A 21197-nucleotide genomic window follows, 5' to 3' on the forward strand; every position below is an offset into this window, starting at 1 on the left:
TGTTTCTTTACATATTATATTTTTAAATTAACACATTCATCTGAAACGTTAAGCAAAGCTAAGTGTAGCATTGCGTGGAGTCTAATTACACCGACCTTGACTCATACAGCTGAACCTATTGCCTTAGAGAGGCCCCTTGGACAAGAACCCCTCAGATGATACAATCCTGCAGAAACTCATATATATCCTCAAGAGTATCTGCATAACTGTTTTGTTTAAATAAATCATACTCAAAACATCTTAATAAAAAAAAAAAGAAAAAGAAAAATTCTTTAAGGATACAAGAGGATTTATGGTCCTATGATATCTTGTCTAAGACAGTATTAATTAATCCAAGCTAATAATATTTCAATTTATTACTATATATTTTTTTTAACCAGTTCACAAATACTTGAGGTTTATGATACTGATAGGGAATAAGCGATTACAGCAACAAATTAGAGAGATATGTGACGCTGGCAGAAAACTGTAGATCAGTAACTTTGCTTATTGGATTTCTTTAGTAAGCTGTTTCCTCCCTCAAAAAATCTAAAGAGTAACCACATTAATATATATATATACAATTTATCTTTTACAGAATGAGTCTCCATTCAATATAACCTGTTGATTTATATAAAAATGAAAAGAAAAAAAAAAGGAAGAGAAGAAAATAAAAATCCTTTCCTTGGAGTTGGATGAGATCACTAGAGATTAATCCACACTTTAATAGTCTCCACACTTTATAAAAACATTTTCATGTATGTTGATTTTTAAACTTCCATAAAAAGGCAGTCATACTATAGGGCTGAAACTTCTGCTGGGCCAATGGTTATATATTTGATGAAAGAAGAAGAAGACAAAGATGATGAAGAAGACGAAGACAATGAAGAAGACGACGAAGAAGACAAAGAAGAAAGAGAAAACGAAGCCGAAGAAGACAAAGGAAAATTTGGGCATCAGATTGTTCGCTGAAAGTGTAACAGGTGAGCGCTCAGACTTTGGACAAATTAGATGACTGAACTCTTAATGGAGTTTTGTACACCAAAACTGAGGTAGGAGCTTCCATGCTTCTGGTGTGCCTGTGATGACACCCTTACAACCGCCCAGCAAAGACAAGCACACAAACACTGTGAAATCAGAGCATCGTTATTTTACAAGCACTTTATACTGGTGTAAACAACCCCACTGCTGCATCACTACAGAGGAACAAGCTGCCTGGTGTACCTTGTACATTCATATCTCTCTGTAAACCCAACGCTCAGCTACTGACTTAAGTAAAGAACACTTTAAGTTGAACACTTGCAAGCCTCCAAGAGCTTCTGATGCAATCCATGAAGGTTTGCTACAGCCATCAAACTCCTGCTACAAAAGAAGGCAGCTTTACTGGAGATGGAAAAATAAAGCAAATATGACGTCAAACTTAGCAGCAACTGGAAACTTCTGACTCACACATGCAAGAAATCACGGTCAGCTGGTTAATGGCAACCTTCACCAGCCCAAGGTAGTTTCAAATGACCACTGACTCTCAGGGAACACCAGATTTGCTCAGAAGATAGTTTGTTGGCAAATTTAAGACCACATTTGCTTACATTTCCTCTCACTGGCATCAGAATTGGTGAACTACAAAACTTTAGGGCTACAATGGTATGGAAAAATGTTGTCTTTTCCCTTTCCAAAAAGAGATTGTAATTGTTTCTGATCAGCAAAGTCTTTGGCATGGGTGAATTTTAAAGAAAAATATGCCATCTTATTTCAAGAGACTCCTTCCAGCTTTTGGAGAACCAGAATGGCAAAAATGTAGGGCATCAAAGCTGGAAAAAAGCATGAAGAATGGGGGAGGAAAAAAGCAGCAGCCAAAATAGAGGTGAGAAATGTAATCAGAGCACCAGGAAAGAGAACAAGGAAGTTTTTTTCAGTGAACTTCGATAACTTTAAAAGAAAAGGATCTCCAAAACTACCTGTACTTTGGGGTTCAAACCTTACTTTAGATGATCACTGATGGAACAGCCAAAGCTCTGAGCAAACCCTGTTCCCTGCCCCTCTTATTTTAGAATCTCTAGACTTGATCCTGGGCTCTGGAAAACTCCAAATTTTAAAATGAGTTGTTGTAGATCAAAGGGGGGGGGGGGTTCTGATCCAAGCCTAAGCCACCAACAACTCATTTACCTTTCTTAATCTTCACACAAGACAGCAAACACAGAGGGATAAATCCTGTTAGCACGCAGTGCTCCTGTGTATGGAAGACCGGAGCTTTACAACTCCTTCATGAGACTGCCCTGTAAAATCTGAAATTTCTAACCTGGAGGGAAAAGCCAGTTAAATTTTTGAAAGAAACATAGGAAACAGTATACTGAGACAGTAGAGAAAGAAACAAAATTGCAGGTTATAATGCTTGGAAAGCCTTGAGAATTACTAAAAAATGCCAATGTATATTGTATATATGTATATATACATAAATGAGATTCAAAAGGGGGGCAGCAGAGGACCAGCAGACAGTGAATGTGTGGCCCTGTACAAACCAGAAAGCTCTCAGCATCTCTGGCCCTTCACACATGGCTTTAATAAGCCCTCAGAGAAAGGCCCCATACGGGTTACTTGACCCCAAGGAAACATAAGGCCTTACGGATGTGACAAATAATATGTAGGGGTGATGAGCACACACAACAAGCAAGCACAAGAGTCAAAAATAACTGCTTCTGGGAACGTGTATAATGAGTGAGCCCATCTTCTGTCCTGCTAGGGAAACCAAGTGGATAGAAATGGAGAGATTAACCATTTAAGTCAAAGTGATTACCCCACAGGCTTATTTCTAGGCTCTGAGCAGCCAGGGGTGGCTGCCACAGGGCCTACAGAGATTAAACTTGAGTCAGTGACTCTTTCAAGGAATGAAATTTAAGGTTTTTCATTCCAGGAATGAAAGTTAAGGTTTCACTGAGTCGCCCCACTAAGAAACCCCATGCTCTCTGTTAACTGCAAAAGCAAGCGTTGCCTCCCGGATCAACCGCAGCCTTTGTGAATTCCCCGCACGGGCTGCCTTCCTGCAAAACAGAGATTTAGGAGCAGTTCAGCTGTGAAGCACTGCTGTTCCAGACTTTGATGCTGGTAGCAAACCAGAAACAGGGCAGATAAGCTGTGAGAAGAACTGCTGTGCAAGTACCACCACAAGTTTTACAGGACAAAGCAATGTTGTGTGCTCAGTTCCAACCCCTGGGACTTTTGTACATGGTTTACATTTCCAAAGCCTCTTATTCCCTCTTCCGGAATTAAATTTATCTTAAAACAGTCTCCAAAGCCTGGATGAGGACCTGTGAATGCCACAAAGCAGACTGGTGGATGAAGCCGAGCAGAAGTACTGTCAGCTTTACAACATGCACACACAAATGGCCAGGGAAGCAATGATCAGAAAAGAACACTTGGGTTCCTTTTTTTGGCATGTTTGCTAGGACTCAGACTTTTTGTCCAATTTACTATAAAGAAAACTGGGTCTTTATGAAAAAATTCCATTTTCCATGATAATTAGCTGCAATGTCAGTTTGTTGTCTGAGTGTCTTCACGCTTGGTTTTACAGCACGTAACCGTACATCTGTTCTGTTAAAACGCTACCTTTACCTTGCTTTTTTTTTTTGAGTTTTAAATATATTCCTTAAAACTTAACTAAATGTACTTACCCGAGGAACAGGATAACTATATAAAGACCAGTTAGTGCCTGGCACAGCATAAAACCAGAGGAAACTTTTCTCCAGCACTTAGCAGAAAGCATCCTGCAACCAAAGCCGCGTTCCTGGTGCCCCCCAGCCCAGACGGGATGGTGGGGATATCAGACCCCTGCAATCCCACAGGTATCCTTCCTCTACTCACCTCTTCCTGTAAATACTATTAACTCTCAAAAGCAAACAAATAACAAAACAAAAACCTTAATAGTGTATAATCTGTCTTATGTATTACTTTACTGTAATAAAGAAAAAGATCCCCTTGTCCCTTACCAGCGGCTCATTGTGGGATCTGCTTTCTTCCCACTAGATCACTTTTTTTCAGGGATCACAGAAGGGTTTAGCAACTGCTGGTATCAGCTATTAATCCCACAGGGGCCAATCCTTTTTCCTAGAGAGCTCATTTTTTCCCAGCCACGTTGAAGGTAAAGAGGGGACTGTTAGTGATCTTTTCTCACATTTCTTGTCCTGGCTTCACGGATTGTGTCTCAGATACACAAGCTGGTTCTGGATCCCTGAAGCCCCTTCTAGAATGAGAGAAAGCCTGCAAGTGTAATTAGCTTCACCTGAACTTCTTGTTTCTGCCTTTCAAGTGTCACAACGTTAAAATCTAGGTGTAAAAATCTGCAATGCAAATAGGAAGACAGAATGAAACTGAAGCCACTCGCCCCCAAAATGATGTAGCACCAAATGAAAACCTCTTGTTTACGCAGCAGAATAAAGGCAACTTGACAGAGCTTAGCAGTCACAAAAATATGAAAGAGCCCTGCTTTGAAGAGCAGCTGCATCATGCACAAAAATCTAGCTGTACAATTCTAGCTGCATGCCATACACAAAGCTAGTGGAACTTGATGGATAGTTGTAAAAGTAAAAAACAGGAGTTATACACTTATTAGAGATGCTGTGTGTCTTTTCTTTAAAAGAAGATTCAAATTCAAAAATAACATAAATGTGAAAATTGGAACGTGGCAGGCGGCTAACAAAAAGGCATCTGTTCTGGAATAAATAACTTCCAAAGTCATATAAAACGAGCATTGTTTCGCATGAAAGAAAACAATGTGGAATTATGAAAATTCAGATCTAATCCCGTACCACTGACATCTTTCTGGAGATGCAATAAATAAATAAATAAAAATAAGAAATGGTATGAGATCAAGTCTTCTTTATTTGTTACCAAAACATGCATTATGATGTTACATTTTCCCAGAGCCACTTTGGATTTTTCATTTAAGGTCCTTTGTATTAGGCTGGAGTCTCTCTGTTGATAAACAAAAAAACAAACAAACAAAAAGAATTCTACATTTTGTATGTTAAACAACTGAATCTATACACCTGCAAAGTTTGGTTTGAGGTTTATTTGCGGTGGCTTTGTTTTAGTAAAAGCACAGCTCAGCAGGCATTCGTCCCCAAGATGGTGTTGCTGGAGAGCACAACACCTAGGAGTGAACTGGAAGGTGACTCCTCTGCAGGGTAGCGACATATGCCATACAGCTAGGAGAGAAAGGAGTGTGAAGCACAAAATGTTTGTTTGTAGAACCCTAAACTGCCCAGATTCTCTCTTTCCTAGAAGGAAGGAGAGAATGACTCACCTTCACTCACCTTTCTGACAAATGTGGTTTGAAGGAAGCATTTACCTCTTCTTCCCCAAAGTGAAGACAGAGTTAAGGACACTTACACTAAATCATCTTGGCGAAGAAAGTTTGATGCCACCAAAAGGTCCTCCGAAAAGCAGCCATTAAAAAGCAAATGGTTTGTTCACGTATTTTGTGTGTTTGTTACTACTGTCACCACCCACCAGGCCAAAGGAGCCCCACTGGCTATTTCCAGGATGAAAACAGCAAGAGAAAACGTGATCTTTATTTTTATAAGGATATTGTTTGGCACTAAATCCTTGGTAAATACAAGATACCATAGTGAAATAGACCTTAAATACTTGTAAGAAGCAAGAACCTGATAGGAACTGATCAAAATAAGCAAAACTGAGTAAAGCAGTAATTCTCAAAATGAGAATTTCAGCAATTTTCAGCAAAATGCTGAAGCAGGGGCTGCAAAATCACCTTTTAGCACAGTGGGCTACCAGTTACAAATTCAGCTTTTTCTCCGTGGTCACCCTCTGACATCTAACTTGGCCATCTGGAACAAATTCAGAAGGAAAGAAGGGAGGCTGAGAAGGGAAAAAAAAAATGCTTATCAGGCAAGATTCCATTGCCTCCACTGAGTGCAATATGTGTTTAACAGGAATGGGAGGAGAGGATGCACAGCTGCCTCTTGTCTCTATCACAGCATGGCTGTTTCCAGTTCTAGTGACTAACAGTACAACAATCTGTAACACTTTTTACTAACAAAAATAACAAATAGGGTTAATTTATAGCACTCAGGGAACACACGTCAGCTCTCATAAAGATCTCAGGCAAGATGTTTTTTTCCCTCTACACATTAAAGGAGAGGCTGAGATATCACTCACCTGAGCCCAGTGAGCGTGGCTACCCTGCATGCCTTCTGCTGCCAATGGGGAGACAGGAGGACAAGTGCCAAGAAGACAATTTAGACATCAGGTGGGTCAAAATGCCCTCTCTGGAGTTAAAAGTCTCTCTGCTGACCAAAGCAGCCCCCTGGGATAACAAGGTGGGCATCCTGTGTATGTGAGGCAACTAAAATGGGATGGATCTGTGTAATATATCTGACAAACAGCAGAATGATGGTAGAATTCAAAAAAAAAGACCATAAAATTCACCACTTCCAATCCAGAGGCATCTTTGCAGCCTGCTTTTATTTAACAAAGACTTGATCTATATTAGGTCTGCTCCTACAGTCCTTTTGTGTGCAAAATGTCTCGCTGCTTCTCACAGAGGGAACACCCTGTGGCTGGAAAAAGATTACTGCCAGGGAAGCAGCAACATCCTTCAGTCATAGCTCTGTGGTGGAAGTTGGGAAAGTTTAGACAGTGATTTTCTGCCACTTGTTCGATTCTTGGGAAACAAAAATTGTGCTTTTCGTAGTCTGTAAACCTAGCTTACAACTCTGCACTGCTCCCTGTCAATTCTCTGTAAAAACTGCGAGGTAGTTTGACAGAACTTGGAGTGAAAAACGTGGCCTTTTAGCAGTGTACTTATTTGAGAACATTTATTCAGCAACTGAAATGACAAAAAGCTTGTACTACTTATGAGAATAAAAAGGGAAACATAAATCTACTTCAATACCTACTGGATTTCCTCCTTAGTAGGCTGTCAGGAGCCTGCAACTACATTCACCAACATTTCTGAGCACCAAAAGTTACAGCCCTAAATTTAAATGTTGTGATTTAAAAAGAAGTTCAGGGCACAAAGAACTCCAGTGCATTAACAGGAGATAACTTAGTCTGGCTCTCTACAAACTTTGCTTTTAGAATTCCTGCCCAATTGTTTTAGATGCCTTCCTTTCAACAAACCAGCCACATAAAATTTGTATTACCACTGCGTAATTTAGCATTTCCTCGAGTGTAGCTGTCACATTCTCCTACATGGCATAGTCCATGTGGGATCAGATCAATGCTTTTTAATTCTTCTTGTTGATTGGTTTAATAAAATATGTCCATGAAAGTGTTTCTTTATATAAGAGGTATGATAAAAATATATATATATATCCTTATGTAAAACAGAACCAGCACACCTTCATGAAGTGACTACAATGCAGAGGGAGTCAAGATATTAATGGCAGCCCACAGGGTGGATCTGGCTCACGATACGGTTCCTTTCAGTCTCAGAGATGAAAAATGGGGTGAGGGCAGTATAAACCTCACTATTTAAGCATCTCCTACCACCTAGACACAGCCAGAAGTGTAAAGGTGTTGGCAGGGTTAGCACTCGTGCAGCCAGGCATCCAGATGTGGGGGCTCCTGCCACAGCTGTGTGGATCGCAAGCAGGGCTCAAATTTGGGATCTGGTCTCTAGCACAGAGGAGCGTGGATCTAATTCATTTTTCTGTCACTGTGAAAGACATGAATGAGTTGCAGCAACATTTCATGCTCTTCAATATTTTGTGCATGAATCCAAAATAAATGCACTTACAAATCTAAATATAGTCTCTTACTGTTAACAGAAATCAACCGGGCTATCTCTGGGAGGAAAGGAGAAAAGAAATGTAAAAATACTCAAAAAGCTGACTTTGCTTACTAAGATTCTTCTGTATGGTAGTACAACTTCATTTTAAAGTGAAGATTCCTCAAGAAGTCCAATAAATTTCTTCAGAATAGTTGTACTCAAACGCACCCTAGTTGAATTGTGAAAGTAAAGCATAAATTAAGAGAAAATAATGAATTTATTTAATTCTCAAATTTGTGCATCCCATATTGTCTCCAAATGGCACTGTCCAACAAGTAATGTTGTAGATAAACTCAAATGCCTAGTTTGATATAAAATTTAGTGTACTTACAACAAGTGAAAGGTGAGCAACCAAAAGCCAAAGAGAACAGCTGTTTGTTTCATCATGTAACAGCAGCAAAAGTACCCACGCAGTGTCTCATCCCTTATCTAAATGGAGTCCATTCAGCACCTGCAGAGTACCTCCCTCTCCCTTTCCAGCCTTATTTTATTCCTCTTTTTCCTCTTTTTTTGGGGGGACTGACAGCAAGTGTGCCAACTCTGTCCATATTCTTGGGAATGTGGAGCCTTATCTCCCTCCCCAAAAAACTGAGAAAAGAAATTCATGTCACCCTGAGACATCAGCCAAAGACTTGGCATGCCGACACAAACATGATCAGAACCAGTAGCGCACCTTTTTCTCCACATCCATAAAGAACTGGTGCTCCCTTTAAGTTATATGTTTCTTAGTATCTTAGTTGCTATTTTTCCTGCCTAAACAGGCCTAGACTTTAAAAAGCAAGATGGCAGACACTGCATTAAGCATTAAGGAGGAGTGCAAATTATGTCCAAAGCCACGTGTAATCTGTAGACCAGTGCTGGATGTGAGAGCTCTTTCAAAACTGAATCCTCAAAACACATTCACTGTTCTTTAGCAGGACCCACCACTCGTCAGTGCCAAGGAATGCAGAGTTTGGTAACACCTTCCAGGGATAAATACCGGGATATTTAAAGAATAATAGTCTCAGTACTGAGTTAGGAGAATATTTTGATCAAATCCAAAAGAGCAACATGTACAGAAGAGCTGAAATGGAGAGGGATAATCCTGTTTTTATAGATGCCATCGAAACGCACCATTTTGTACAGCCCGGAAGCAAGCACCCCACCAAGATTTCCACAGATGGCACAGGTGGGGAGGACAGAAGACATGAGCTCCCAAACTCCCAAGTACATAAGACCAGAAAGGGAAAACAAATCATCAGCAGAATCATTCCCCAGTTAGAGAAAAAGTGCTGCCACAAACATAAAGCAAACAAACAGGAAGAAAAAAAAAGACAAAACCCACAGGGAAAGAAAAAAAAAAAAAACACATCAATCTCCGCTGGTCACTGGAATATAATGGATTACTTACAACAAAAGCAGATTATTATTTTTTTTAACTGATAGCGTGTTTCAAGTTGTCAGCAAGCTTTTAATTACATTCAGAAAGTTGGAGTCTATTGCATGGAGTAGACAAATTAAGCCATCCAAAATAATAATAAAGTTGCTGATTCGCTAACATTTTTAAGCCTCCAATTCATGTGCTTAAATACATTTTTAGCAGTATCTTCTTAATACCCAAATACATTCACACTGGTAACTTCAGCACACTGACTGATGGGATAATTTAAAGTATTTCAAGGAGGATATTTGGGTCTCTTGAGGTTATATTTAAAATTTGGCAAAATAGAAGGAGAAATTAAAGCCCTGACATACATTAAGACAGAACTAGACTGTCTGGAAACAAACAGGAACTCCACCGATTTTTAAGGCCAGAAGGGACCGCTGTGATTGCCCATCTAACTTTCTGCACAAAGGACCCCATAAGATTTCACCCCCCCAGATCCTGCAAGTATTCTGAACCTGAACCACAGCCAAACATCCCGCACAGCGACACCCTTAGTGTCAATCACCTAATTCAGAGTTAACAGTTATAAAAAGACTGCCTTAATTTTCCTTCCGATTCATTAAAACATTTCAGGTTTGAAATGTTGTCTCTACTTTGTCATCTGCCAAAATACAATCACCAAATCCCATTCGTTGTTTTTGGTATTAAAGCACTCCTAGCAATCTGTGTGGTTTATTATTAGTATTTGCACAGTAAATGGTAACTCATAACCAGCACCAAAGGGATATTGCCTACCAGGAAAAGAATGAAAAGTCACACTGACTGTATCCCCATTTGTGTGGTCAAACATTCACTTTTTGTTCCTTTCCCCATGTTTTGGTATCAGACCCAGGGATGTGTCAAATCCTAGGACATCTGGAGAGATGAGCTGAATAGACAAGGTTCGCTTACCATTTATTCTATTAGCATTTTTTGAAACTTTAAATACATGCCATGTTTACCAGAAATAACCCAAGGTCTACAAGTGTTTTCAGGGTAAGAATTTTCCCCAATATTTCCCAATTCTTGCCTGAACGCTGGCAACCACATTTTCCAAAGCTGCTTCTATACTTGCTGTAATCACAAACTTTATGGCAGAAGGGGCAGAACGTGAGGCTGGTCATCTTTTCTTAAATGCTGCCAGATTCCACTCATAAATGTACTACTTTCATACAGTATTACGGCACGGAAATCAAACCTAATTAAAGTGCATTTTAAAAAACACGTTCAAATCACCTTCAAAACACAACTCTTGGAACTTTTATTTAAAATTACCCTTGAAACTTTGTTATTTGTTTATGCCGCTACTGCTGGCTGATATTTATCCACGAAACAGGTAAAGAATAAAAAATAGCCCAAAGCCATGATTTTAAAATTCATTAGTGTTTGTAAGACAGGCTTCTTACAGCATTAAATGCCAAGCTCTTGGTGTCTGTTCAAGATCTCTGATGGCTGATTCTTACAAAATAAATATTTAAGGCCAAATTTGATAAAGACAGATCTTAAAACATGCCATAAAAATACTTTTAACAATTACTACTGTGAGTGCAACGATTTTTTTCCCATTTTCAGCGTAGAACAAAAATAATTTCAATCCCCCATTAGAACATTTTTAATTTCACATTAGAAGCACTAGAAATCAACAATCTAACAACATGGAGATGCAAAATGAGATATGAAGCTTCATTGCCCACCTTTCTTCTTGACTGGCATTCTTCTTCCTACTCCTGGTTGCAAGCACTTATTTAGGTATTAACGATGGACTACTGGAGCACTGCGAGGTCAGTATCTGGCTATCTATTGCAAAACACTTCTACAGTTCAGTTAGGAAATGCAGCTTCAATCTTCATTTCCATCAGGACTTGCTGTTTTCTTGTATTGGATTTCCGATGCTTCCCATAAATAAGAAAAAAAGGGGGAAAAAAAGAAGCTTTTTGATTTAAGAGATGCTTTCAATTTCTTTAAAATATATTTGAATCTATAAAAATACAAGAGAAAATGCTCCTTGGCAATACAAAACCTTATTACAACTCCTCTTCTGGCAGCAAAGTTTGAAAATTAAAAGATTTTATGTAATATAATTAAGGCACAGTCCATCTCTAGGCAGCTGTCTCAGTACTCCACCTGTACATGCTCAAAACCACGTTATTTGGAGGACAAAAAACTCCCAAATAATCCAAAGAAGGAGGAAGACAAAAAAAAAAAAAAAAAAAAAAAAAAAACAAAAAAAACAATCCAAAGTGACTCTTTAAACTTCGTTCACTTCTTGAATGAATTTTGCTAGCTATGCATTGATTACACAGCAGACTGAAAAGGTCCCTTTTTCCTCACCAGACAACAGCCTTCAAATATCACCCTCTCACCCACCAGAAATCACTGGCCAGTCACTTTCATTTTTATTATCTGCAAGCCACCCAGCCTTACGGTCTTTAATGTCCCTCTGATCCTCCCATGTATTAAAAGAGAGGATTGAAAAGGAGGAAAGCAATCCCTTGACCTGGAATTATTAAAGTGACAGTGCTGCTCACTGGGCACTTTGGCAAAGCAGATTGCTTTCTAGTGGAGTCATTTACTTCATGCCATTTCTTCCCTTGCAAAGCAGCCACCTCGTCAGAGAGGGATAAGGAGAGTTAGGAGAAGAGCTTCACAAATGGTTCATTTTCAGAGATAATGAAGGATTACTGAAACAAAAAGCAAGCCATGAGATCAGTCCAGAGTTTCCCACTCAGAAGTGCAGCTGGTTGGCTTCAACATGAGCTCTCTCTCTCCCCCTTTTTCTGAAAAACAAAAAGAGAGAAACAGAAAAGGGATAGATTTTCCTCATCTAGCTCATTAGGAAAAAAAAAAAAAATACTATGAAAAAGGTGGACAAGCTCCAAATGCTTCCCTTCCCTGCACGAGGAGCTGTGATGCACATGACAGGGCTTTGCTTTGCATCAGCTTCTTTAGGAGACTGGAACTGAATTGGTGAAGGGGGGGGGGGGGGGCTGTGTTTTGCTCTATAATGTTCACAACTGAGATCTGTCTCAGCTTCCCCACCCCCCCCTTTTTTTCTCCAGCCCCAAAAGGGGACTCCCTGGTGCTTTTTGGAGCGGGACAGCGCAGAGGGGGCTGGCTTGCCCTGAGGAGAATTGGGGTGGGATGCAGAACAAGGGTGGGATGCAGAACCGGGGGAGCTGGGCTAGATTTAAGGAAAAGGACCATTTTCCTCAGGATGAGGACGGAGCTGGGGAGGAGGGAGGATGCAGCCGGGGTTACAGACAGACACAAAGGAGGAAAAGGGGGCGACAAGGCGGGAGGGGGGAAAGGGCAAAGGCAGGGGTCGGGCCGGAGAGGGGGGACGGGTCTGAGGGGAATGAGGCCGGGAGCCCTGAGGGGAACGGGGCCCAGGGCCTGAGGGGAACGGGAGCGCGGGCCCTGAGGAGAATGGGGCCGCGGGGCGTGAGGGGAGAGGGTCAGCGGGTTACCCCGAGGGCTGGGCCTCCCCCCATGGAGGGCTCCTCGCTCCGCTAGGGGGAGTCCCCGCGTCTGGGCCGCCGGCTGCAGGCTCCCCGCTCAGCCCCGTCTCCATGGAGGAGCCGCCGCCGCCATCCGCCGCCATCCGCCGCCCCTAGCAACGGGCAGCCGGCCCTCGCCCGCCGCCCTCGCAGCCAATGGGAAGCCGCCGTGCTGCGCCGCCCGGGCGGGGCGCCCAATCAGAGGCGTTCTCTGAAACCTCTGAAGCAAGATGGCGGCGCCCACAAGGGGGAAGGCTGGAGATGGGAGGAGCCGTGCAGCGAGGGGTGGGAGGAGCCATGTGGTACGGCGCCTGGGAGCAGCCATGTTGTACGGAGCTGGGCGTGGCGGCGGCCATATTGGAGGCGGCCGGGGCCCTGAGGCGGAGCGGCTCGGTGAGAGGGGGGCGGGCGGGCCGCGGCTCCGGGACGCCTCAGAGCGCGGTGTGGGGTTTTTTGGGGGGTTTGTGGAAGGAGCTGGGACGGGAAGCTGCAAGGAGCCGCCTCCCGGAAAGAGCTGCTTCGGTATTTCACCGTTTTTAAGGCTTTTTACCTCAGGAGGGTCGGCGGGGGGCGAGGCCCAGCGCCGCCGTCGCTGCCTCCCCCCTGTGTGTCCTGAGGTGAAACCGGGCACGGGCCTGCAGTGGGCTGCGGGGAGCGGCTCCCCGGTCAGGGAAGGGATTAGGGCAAGTTTGGGAAGCGGATTTAAGTTTGGGAAGCTCCCCTCTGTGGTAGGATATCTAGAAAAGGCGTTTTAGCCGCTAAATGCTCCGCCTGATCAAAAACTTGGAAGCTTTCTGTCTCGATACAGCTAGCAGTACCAATGCTAAAAGCTATTAGTTGTGGACTGTAAAACCAGAGTATACAGCCTCGTGATGCAATTAATTCTTTACAAAGCATGTTGGTTTTTTTTATTATTATTACTATTTTCGTTTTGACAGTGAAGTCAACTTAAAGCTGCCCAAAGCAGTGGTGCTGTTGGTGCCCTTCCTTGTGCCACTGGCAAAAGGAATTGCTGTATCAAAGGTGATCAGGCTGGAAGAAAAGCGCTAACACCTCCATCATTGAGCAGATCTCCTATGGGAGTTTAGCAAGTGGTTTATGTATAGCCCCAGGGTTGGTGGTGCTCAGGCAGGAGTGTCAGGAGGGTGAAGCAGCCCGTTTTGGTACTTAAATTCGCTTAGAGCACTTGTTAAACCCCAACTGTAGCATGCACCTGCTAAAGAAAGCAGTTTGGTAAGGTTCATGTAGTCAGAAATGTCAGCCTTCTGCAGCTGGATCGTGCCCTCTACATCTGAAAACTCTGCTGTGAAAAATAAGAAATGAAATAGTGATTGCGTACTGAAAGAGAATCTAAATGTTCATTTGGTACGTACTGGGGGGGTGTAACTGATGACATTTCTTTGCTTGTTCCCTATGATCCAGGACTTCAAGATGACAGGAAGAGAATTTTTTGAACTAGATTCTCCAGTGCAGAGACTATATTTGGAAAGAATAAAACGGATGGAAATCATACAGAAGTTGCTAAGTGAGCTTCCTAAAGCAGACCAGTAAGTGTCAGTAAAATAAATGAACTGCAGCAAACATTTAAAGTCTTTTGGAGGCTTTTTTCATTGCTTTTATATTGCAAATCTTCCTTGCACCTACCAAAATACTCAATTGCAAAGGTGCTAATTTTTGTCCAGAACAGAAAACTTGGTTTGTGTATTTTTTTTTTAATATGTTTAGCTCACTGTTCTTGGTGGTCCTGCTCAGCTGCTTTCTGGCATGAACTCTGCAGTGCTTAGGATTCCAGGATGGCTTATTAGCCCTGACTAGCTCTGAGCCTTCATACAGCCCTGTGCTAGAGCTAACAAATTGTCTAAGAAACAAATGTTGAAAAGCATAAGGCAGATGTCCTTGTGGTTCTGCAGGAATCGTCCTGCATCCAGCAGAGCTGGCCTGGGGCCAGAACCGAGTGAGCATCAAGCTGGCTAGTTTCTGCATTTCTTTCTGGACGACTCCCCCAGGTGAGAATGAAGCAGCCAGGTGGTGGAGTAAAAGTAGACCAGAGCTGTACACCGGGCTCGTCAGCAGGGGTTCTGCGTGGCTCAAAAATAAGTGTCTTCTGGGCCTCACAGACGTTTTTGTGCTTTGTGGCATAGTATTTCAGTGCAAAACCTTACTGGTCCTGAGCTGGTTTCCACGTGTGTATCTTGCATAAATTGTGTACGAATAATTTAGAGTAATGGGAAGCTTTTTTTTTTTTTTTTTTTTTTTTTTAATAGGATGAAATTGCTGTCTAAGCAAACTACAGCTAATAACACAGGGCCTCCCCACACAGGTGAGAAAGGATAATGCCAAGCCTTTATCCTTAACGTTACTGGTGGTATAGCTTTGTGTAGGATCTGCTGTGCTTGCATGCAACCTACAGCACTTCTTCCCCAGAAGGCCTGGGAACTAAGAGGGAAGCAAATACCTCAGTGGTGACATAGTAACATCTTGATAGAAACTGTGGTACCTAGAGGTTATTTGGCCTTGGGAAGAAATAGCTGTCATAAAACAATGGCAGAATGTCCCAAAAGCTCGTGGTTTTGATGTGAAGGAGCTAGTATTTCTACAACCAACCAACCCTGCCATCCTTCCTTTTCTTCTGTGGAGTACAGCTGTTCCATATATCAGTAATGATATCAGTAACTTGATGAGATTCAGCTCATCCTGGGTACATTAATGTACTCGGCTTTGGTTTCTTAAATACCAAGCTAGATTTTAATCTGTCCTCTGCACGTACGCATATGCACACGTGCATTTCACTTTGGCTGTAAATACAGAATAAAATAGCTGGTTTTCAGAAACGGGGGGGATATTCTGTGAATGACACCAGATACTGTGGGAATGGTGATTTGACAAGGGAACAGGCCCATTTCTTAAAGCAAGCAAACACTGTGACTCCTAAAGGCAAGAGCTAGGTGCTTCTGCTGAATAAGCATACGCATAACATCATAGTTGAATAGTTAGTAGCATTTTTTTCCTGCTTGAAAACATAATGTGTACTACGAATGAAAGTATTTTCCCATTCAGAAGGAGAAATAATTGCCATTATTGATGTCAGATGCTGGTAACATTAAGGTTTTGCAAAATCGGTACTTAAATGTGTGAGGTCTTTGGTAAGGTTTGTCAATGTTTAATGTTGCTCTAAGCATTAAAATGGGGAAGAGTTTTCAATAGGTGGATTTTAAAAATCACGTATTTTAATTGCTAAATGCTTTAGGGATGGTCACATTTGGTAATTTTGCAAATGAATAAGACGTTTGGCCTAGCGCAAAATTTGACCAGTTAAATATTTGATTTTCTTTAGATCTTTAGTGGTAAATTCAATGTATGACAAGTTTTAAAACACCCTTAACGTAATAACACTGGCATAGCCTCAAAGCCAAAGTGCCTTCCAATTAATTGCTTTCCACATTTGTGCCACATTCACATTTGTGGAAACCTGAAGTGAAGCATCGTTGTCATTAATCAACTGACTGCCAGGTATAATGATTCAGATAAGAACTCACAACTTCCTTCTGCAAGTCCAATGAAATAAGCCATGGACTGCTCATCAAACTGGTGCACGTTTCCGTTCCCTCTCTTCTGTTGCTGTGATGGAATGCACTCCAGTGGGAACTGCTTGTCAGGCTAATTGCTGCCTGTCTCTGACCAGACTTCGTTCTAGTCTGTGATCACCGTGTTATAGATTTTACCATGTGTGAACATCTCTGTTGCCATCATTGTCCCCCCCAGTCTATACTGTAAACTCTTGAAAACTAAATCTGTACTTCCAGTTACTCAGGCTAGAAATGAGGCTGATCTCAGGAGCTAGCTGGGATTTTTTCTCAGAAACCATTCTCCTCAGAAACTCACTGACTAGGAGAGCAAATGTGTTAGAACTTCCATTACTTGTAATAAAAAAAATATGTAGAAAAGGCTTCTCAGTGTTTCTGATACTTCATTCAGGACCTATGTGTAAGCTCAGGCATAGAGCAAAGGACGTTGTGCTGGTTGCTGCTGAAAGTAATGACTAATTTCATATTGCAAGAGATTTACATCCCTTCTTACTGCAGAGTACTCAGAAATGAATTGTAGCACATAACTGTAACTTGTGTTTTTACACTTGTTTTCCTTTTTTTTGTTCTTTTTTTTTTTTTTTTTTTCCAGGAACATTTGCAGTCATGGATCATACTTCCTTGCAGGAAATTCAAGCTTATGTGGCTTAACAGCAAATAATTACTTCAGGAAGATCCTAAATGTCAGAAAAGCTGCCATAGCGTCTGCTTTGCCAATGGCTGTTATTCCATTTCTCTCAACAGTAGCAGTATATGAAGTCTTTGTGCGCGAACCTTTATTTGCAGGTAAAACTTCATTATTTGTTTTAAAAAGGCCTTTGCTTTCTTGAAAATACTGGCTGCTAAAGAGTGGTTTGAAAAATACATTGGGCAGCAGTGACTTCCTCAAGCTGTGAGTGGGTCAGTGCAGCAGGAGGTGCTCCAGGCACACAGCACAAGTTCCCTGAGGCCTGTGGAGAGGCCCCTGGTGGAGCAGGCTGTCCCCCTGCAGCCCATGGGTCCCACATGGAGCAGATCTCCATGCTGCAGCCCCCCCATGGGTGGAGGAGTCCCCGGTGGAGCAGGTGGATGTGGCCTGGAGGAGGCTGCGGCCCATGGAGAGCCCCTGCAGGAGCAGGCCCCAGGCCGGAGCTGCAGCCCTTGGAGAGGAGCCCACACAGGAGCAGGAGGCCTAGGGGGAGCTGCCGCTCATGGGGGACCCATGCTGGAGCAGTTTGCTCCTGGGGGATGGACCCTGAGGTACGGAGCCGTGTGGGAGCAGTTCCTAAAGAGTTGCAGCCCGTGGGCAGCCCCTGCAGGCTCAGTTCAGGAAGGATGGCATCCCGTAGGAGGGACCCCATGTGCTGTATGTTGACAGTGAACTGTTCTGTCTGTCTTGCAGGTGAGCTGAACTGTGAAGTCTGCACTGTGGTCAGAGGAGGATTAGTAGGGGCTGTTGTGGGTGGTCTCTATCCTATTATCATGGCTCTCCCTGTGAATGCAAGCCTTGCAGCCAGGTATGTCTTCTTAACCTGCAGTGAGTGAAAAATTTATTTTGTCTGTCACATCCTCAGTTCTCAATTTACGTTCTGTGGATTTCCAGTCTTTGCACATCTATCCTTTTGCATGGTTTTCCTACATGGAAGGGAATTTACATTAATCAGCTAATTACAGGGACAAACATAAGAGCTGTGCTGTCAAGATGTACAAAACTGATCCAATGTAAAGCACTTGAGTTTAGCATGGAACCGCCAAGCCATGTGCCTGGGTTTCTTAAGTTGCAGTTGCTGCCCTGCTGAGGGGTGGAGATCGCCCAGTGGTGCTTGGCTGGGCAGCTGAGAAATGTTCCTCATGCTGAGTTTCTACCACTCCTTTTGTTCCTTAGGTATGCTTCATCTCCCTTGCCAGGGAAAGAGAACTTACTACGCTTCTGGCTCACGGTTTCTCAGCCTATCTTTAGGAAGATGAGTTTTGGTGTGCTGATCCAGGTTCTGACTGGATTTTATCTCGCCACTAAGCAACATGGAATATACATCAAAATACTAGAGAACATGAAGCCCAGCAGGGATCCTGAAGAGCTAGAAGCCTGAAGTGAAAGAACTTTCCAATTGCCTTGGATAAGTAATAAACAAAGAAGTTTTTGCTTGCTGTCCTTTTTTAATACAAACAAAAACAAGGTCAAGACTGCTGATATTCTTTTCAGCTCTGAACTTAAATGGAAATTAAGCCAGGCAGAACGAAAAATTTACTGAAGTACACATTACTAAACAGGTCTATAAGGACAGATGTTTTTCTTGGGAGATTGAAAAAAATATATTTTATATTGTATGTTTAATGTTTGGCTCTAAAGTGGTGATGCTGTGTTTTCTGGAACCGACATAAATACTACTGAAAAAAGTTTCTTAGTGATACTATTATAATAATGCAACCCACACTGATTAAAAATAAAAAAAAAAAAACAGGCTAGATTTTTTTTTTGAGATTCCGTAATGTCTGAATATTTTCCTTCCATCCACAAGGAGAGAATTTCTGCAAAAATCATTCTGTCTAGCCTGTTACATGGGTCACACTACAGAGGCACAGGCTGCCCAGAGAAGCTGTGGATAACCCATCCTTAGTGGTGTTCAAGGCCAGGCTGGATGGGGCTTTGAGAAACCTGGTCTGGTGGGAGGTGTCCCTGCCCATGGCATGGGGGTGGAACTGGATGATCTTTAAGGTCCCTTCCAACCCCAACTATTCTAATATGAATACCAAACGCAGTAGGAAGGAAAATCAGCAATCTTCAGTGTATTCTCCAGTTTGAGAACTAAATCAAGGCTCTTTCTGCAGGAGCAAACATCTCAATCACAGTAAAACCTGGGATAACTGAGCAGCAGCCACCTTCTCATAAATTTTTACTGTTCCCAGAGGTGCAAACTGCAATGTATATATTAATGACAATTAAGCACCAAGTCTCTTAAGTGGCTTCATTGAAAATTTGTGCTTTGATACTGATGAAAAACAGGTTAAATGAGTTTCATCATATTTATCTACTTTTTCCTAGAGACAGACTTGTAACAGACTTGTTGCAGCCGGGAAATCATGCATTCTGCTTCTCTCTAACGAGGAGCAGTGGCTTCATTTGTACAGGCAAGCAGCAGAACAAGACATCCACAGCAGTTACACAAAGTAAGTTTATTTTGCTTAACCTCAGGTATTTCTGTGAGCTGTTCTGATCCTGGCCTGCATCTGAGAAGACATCATAGCCTCACCTTAATCACCCCTCACTTCAGAGATTCTCAAAAGAGCAAATGTTTTACTTGACAGTGAATTGTGGTATTTCCAGGAATTGTATCATCAGGCTTTAACCAACAGAACCACTTAGCAGTGGCAAACAAGTGTATTTTAAGCTATTACTTTGCAGCAGTATTTTTAAGAATGAAATGAGTGGCTCAGTGCTCGTTATTTCAGCATTTAACAAGGTGTGGTTAAAACACTATAAACAGATCTTCACACTTCAGGTGTGATATTCAAAACCACCTTCCATTCCATGCACTATTTTTACTTTGGTATCAATTCAAGTTATAATTATTCTCTTAAGTAATCAAAGTGAGTGCTGTGATATTTAATGGTCTGATTTGGACAAGCTATATTTTTTTTTCTAATTTTAAGGAGGAAAAAGTTATGCAAGAAGAAACAAAATAATTTCTCAATGTCTATGAATAAATTGTGAAGAGCAATACTTGCTCCTGCCATAAGTGATGAGTACACAAATTGCAAATACATTTTTAAGTTATCCTATGTGAGGTCAACGGTCAGCTACATTCCCTAGACAAGAAGCTAAATATCGCGTCAGCAAAGGTGTTGATTAAAAAGAGAAAAAAAAGGATATTCTTCAATCATACCATATGTACTGCTCCTTAACAGGGGAAGAGGCTCTCAGAATTGAGTTAAAGACTGAAATTGTGTTTCAAGGCTCAGCAGGACATGCATGAAGAAGAGCTCTCACTGAATTCTGGAAAAATACTGATTCAATTCTCCATTTCATACCTGGGACACAACATACCTTGTTCTCCAACTCAAGAAGTCAAAGGAGGAGCTGTGGCTAGTTCCTGGCCTCCTGCCAGTCTGAACAAACTCCTCGCAAACACTGCCTCCTTCTTCGAAAAGCTCTGAGTTAAGATGGGTCTCGGTTGTACTCCTGCCACTATTCCAGCAGCAAGGAACCAGTCACAGCCTGTGCGTCACAGGGCTGCCTTTTACTGCTTCCTTAACACACCTGCCTAATACATCTACCCTATATACCAATATATATAATATATATCAATATACAGATATATATTGGTATATGGGGTATATACCAATATATATATCAATATATTAATATATATTTTGATATCAAATATGATATTAATACCCTATATTGATGGACTTCAGACAACTAAAAGTCTGAACTGCTTCCCAAAGGATGCCAAGACTGGCTGTAGAGATTAAGATAAATTCTAAAAAACAAAACAAATAAAAAAAAAAAAAACAAACACTAAATTTATCTTCTCTGTTTACCATTTTTGATGGCAAATGTCAATACTACGTTCAGTTCCACAGACCCCTGCCAATGACCCCCTCCTCTCCCCATCACCCACTATGTACGGTTCCTGGCCTCCTGAGGCCATTGATCAGAGGCACTGCTATTTCTCCACGTCTGTATATTCCATTTAAATTGAGTGAAAAAACGTAGAATCGGCTACTGCCGAGGTGCAGTTTTACACTGTTAATCCATGGGGACCTCTTTAAACTCTTTATGGGTTTAAACGTTTACTCTTTAAATACAGCCTATTTGAATAGCCACCATAACTAAGAAATCTGAAGTAGCAAATACAACCCTATAAATAGAAGATTGTTGATGCTCCCAGAAAAACTTTACAAGCTTTTGTGAACAGTTTTAAAAACTTTTCCGTGCTAATCTTTCATGTTAAACGTCTGAC

The 21197-nt window shown here is 41.8% G+C and overlaps 2 protein-coding genes across 4 annotated transcripts in view; one reads left to right on the plus strand and one right to left on the minus strand.

Moving 5' to 3' along the window:
- The window catches only part of LOC116495794 (disks large homolog 1-like), a 60163-nt gene extending 49041 nt beyond the window's left edge, over positions 1-11122 (minus strand). For both annotated transcript variants that reach the window (XR_004253966.1, XM_032198509.1), the window contains exon 1: positions 10868-11122. Coding sequence is in view for 1 of the 2 variants with exons in the window: in XM_032198509.1 (XP_032054400.1) it covers positions 10868-10886 (19 nt within the window). In the remaining variant the exon portion in view is untranslated. The remainder of the gene's footprint in view (positions 1-10867) is intronic.
- A 1898-nt stretch (positions 11123-13020) lies between these two features.
- Positions 13021-18375, plus strand: TMEM126A (transmembrane protein 126A). 2 transcript variants are annotated; one of them, XM_032194282.1, is made up of 5 exons: positions 13021-13063; positions 14093-14217; positions 16847-17040; positions 17636-17750; positions 18119-18375. In XM_032194282.1, the coding sequence occupies exons 2-5, from the start codon at positions 14102-14104 to the stop codon at positions 18321-18323; spliced, it is 630 nt and encodes a 209-aa protein (XP_032050173.1). In that variant the 5' UTR covers positions 13021-13063; positions 14093-14101; the 3' UTR covers positions 18324-18375. The 2 variants fall into 2 exon arrangements, with proteins under 2 accessions (XP_032050173.1, XP_032050181.1); XM_032194290.1 differs by lacking the exon at positions 13021-13063 and adding an exon at positions 13139-13192.
- The last annotated feature ends 2822 nt before the right edge of the window (positions 18376-21197 follow it).

The sequence above is a fragment of the Aythya fuligula genome, chromosome 1, assembly GCF_009819795.1.
Source record: "Aythya fuligula isolate bAytFul2 chromosome 1, bAytFul2.pri, whole genome shotgun sequence".
Classification (NCBI taxonomy): domain Eukaryota; kingdom Metazoa; phylum Chordata; class Aves; order Anseriformes; family Anatidae; genus Aythya; species Aythya fuligula.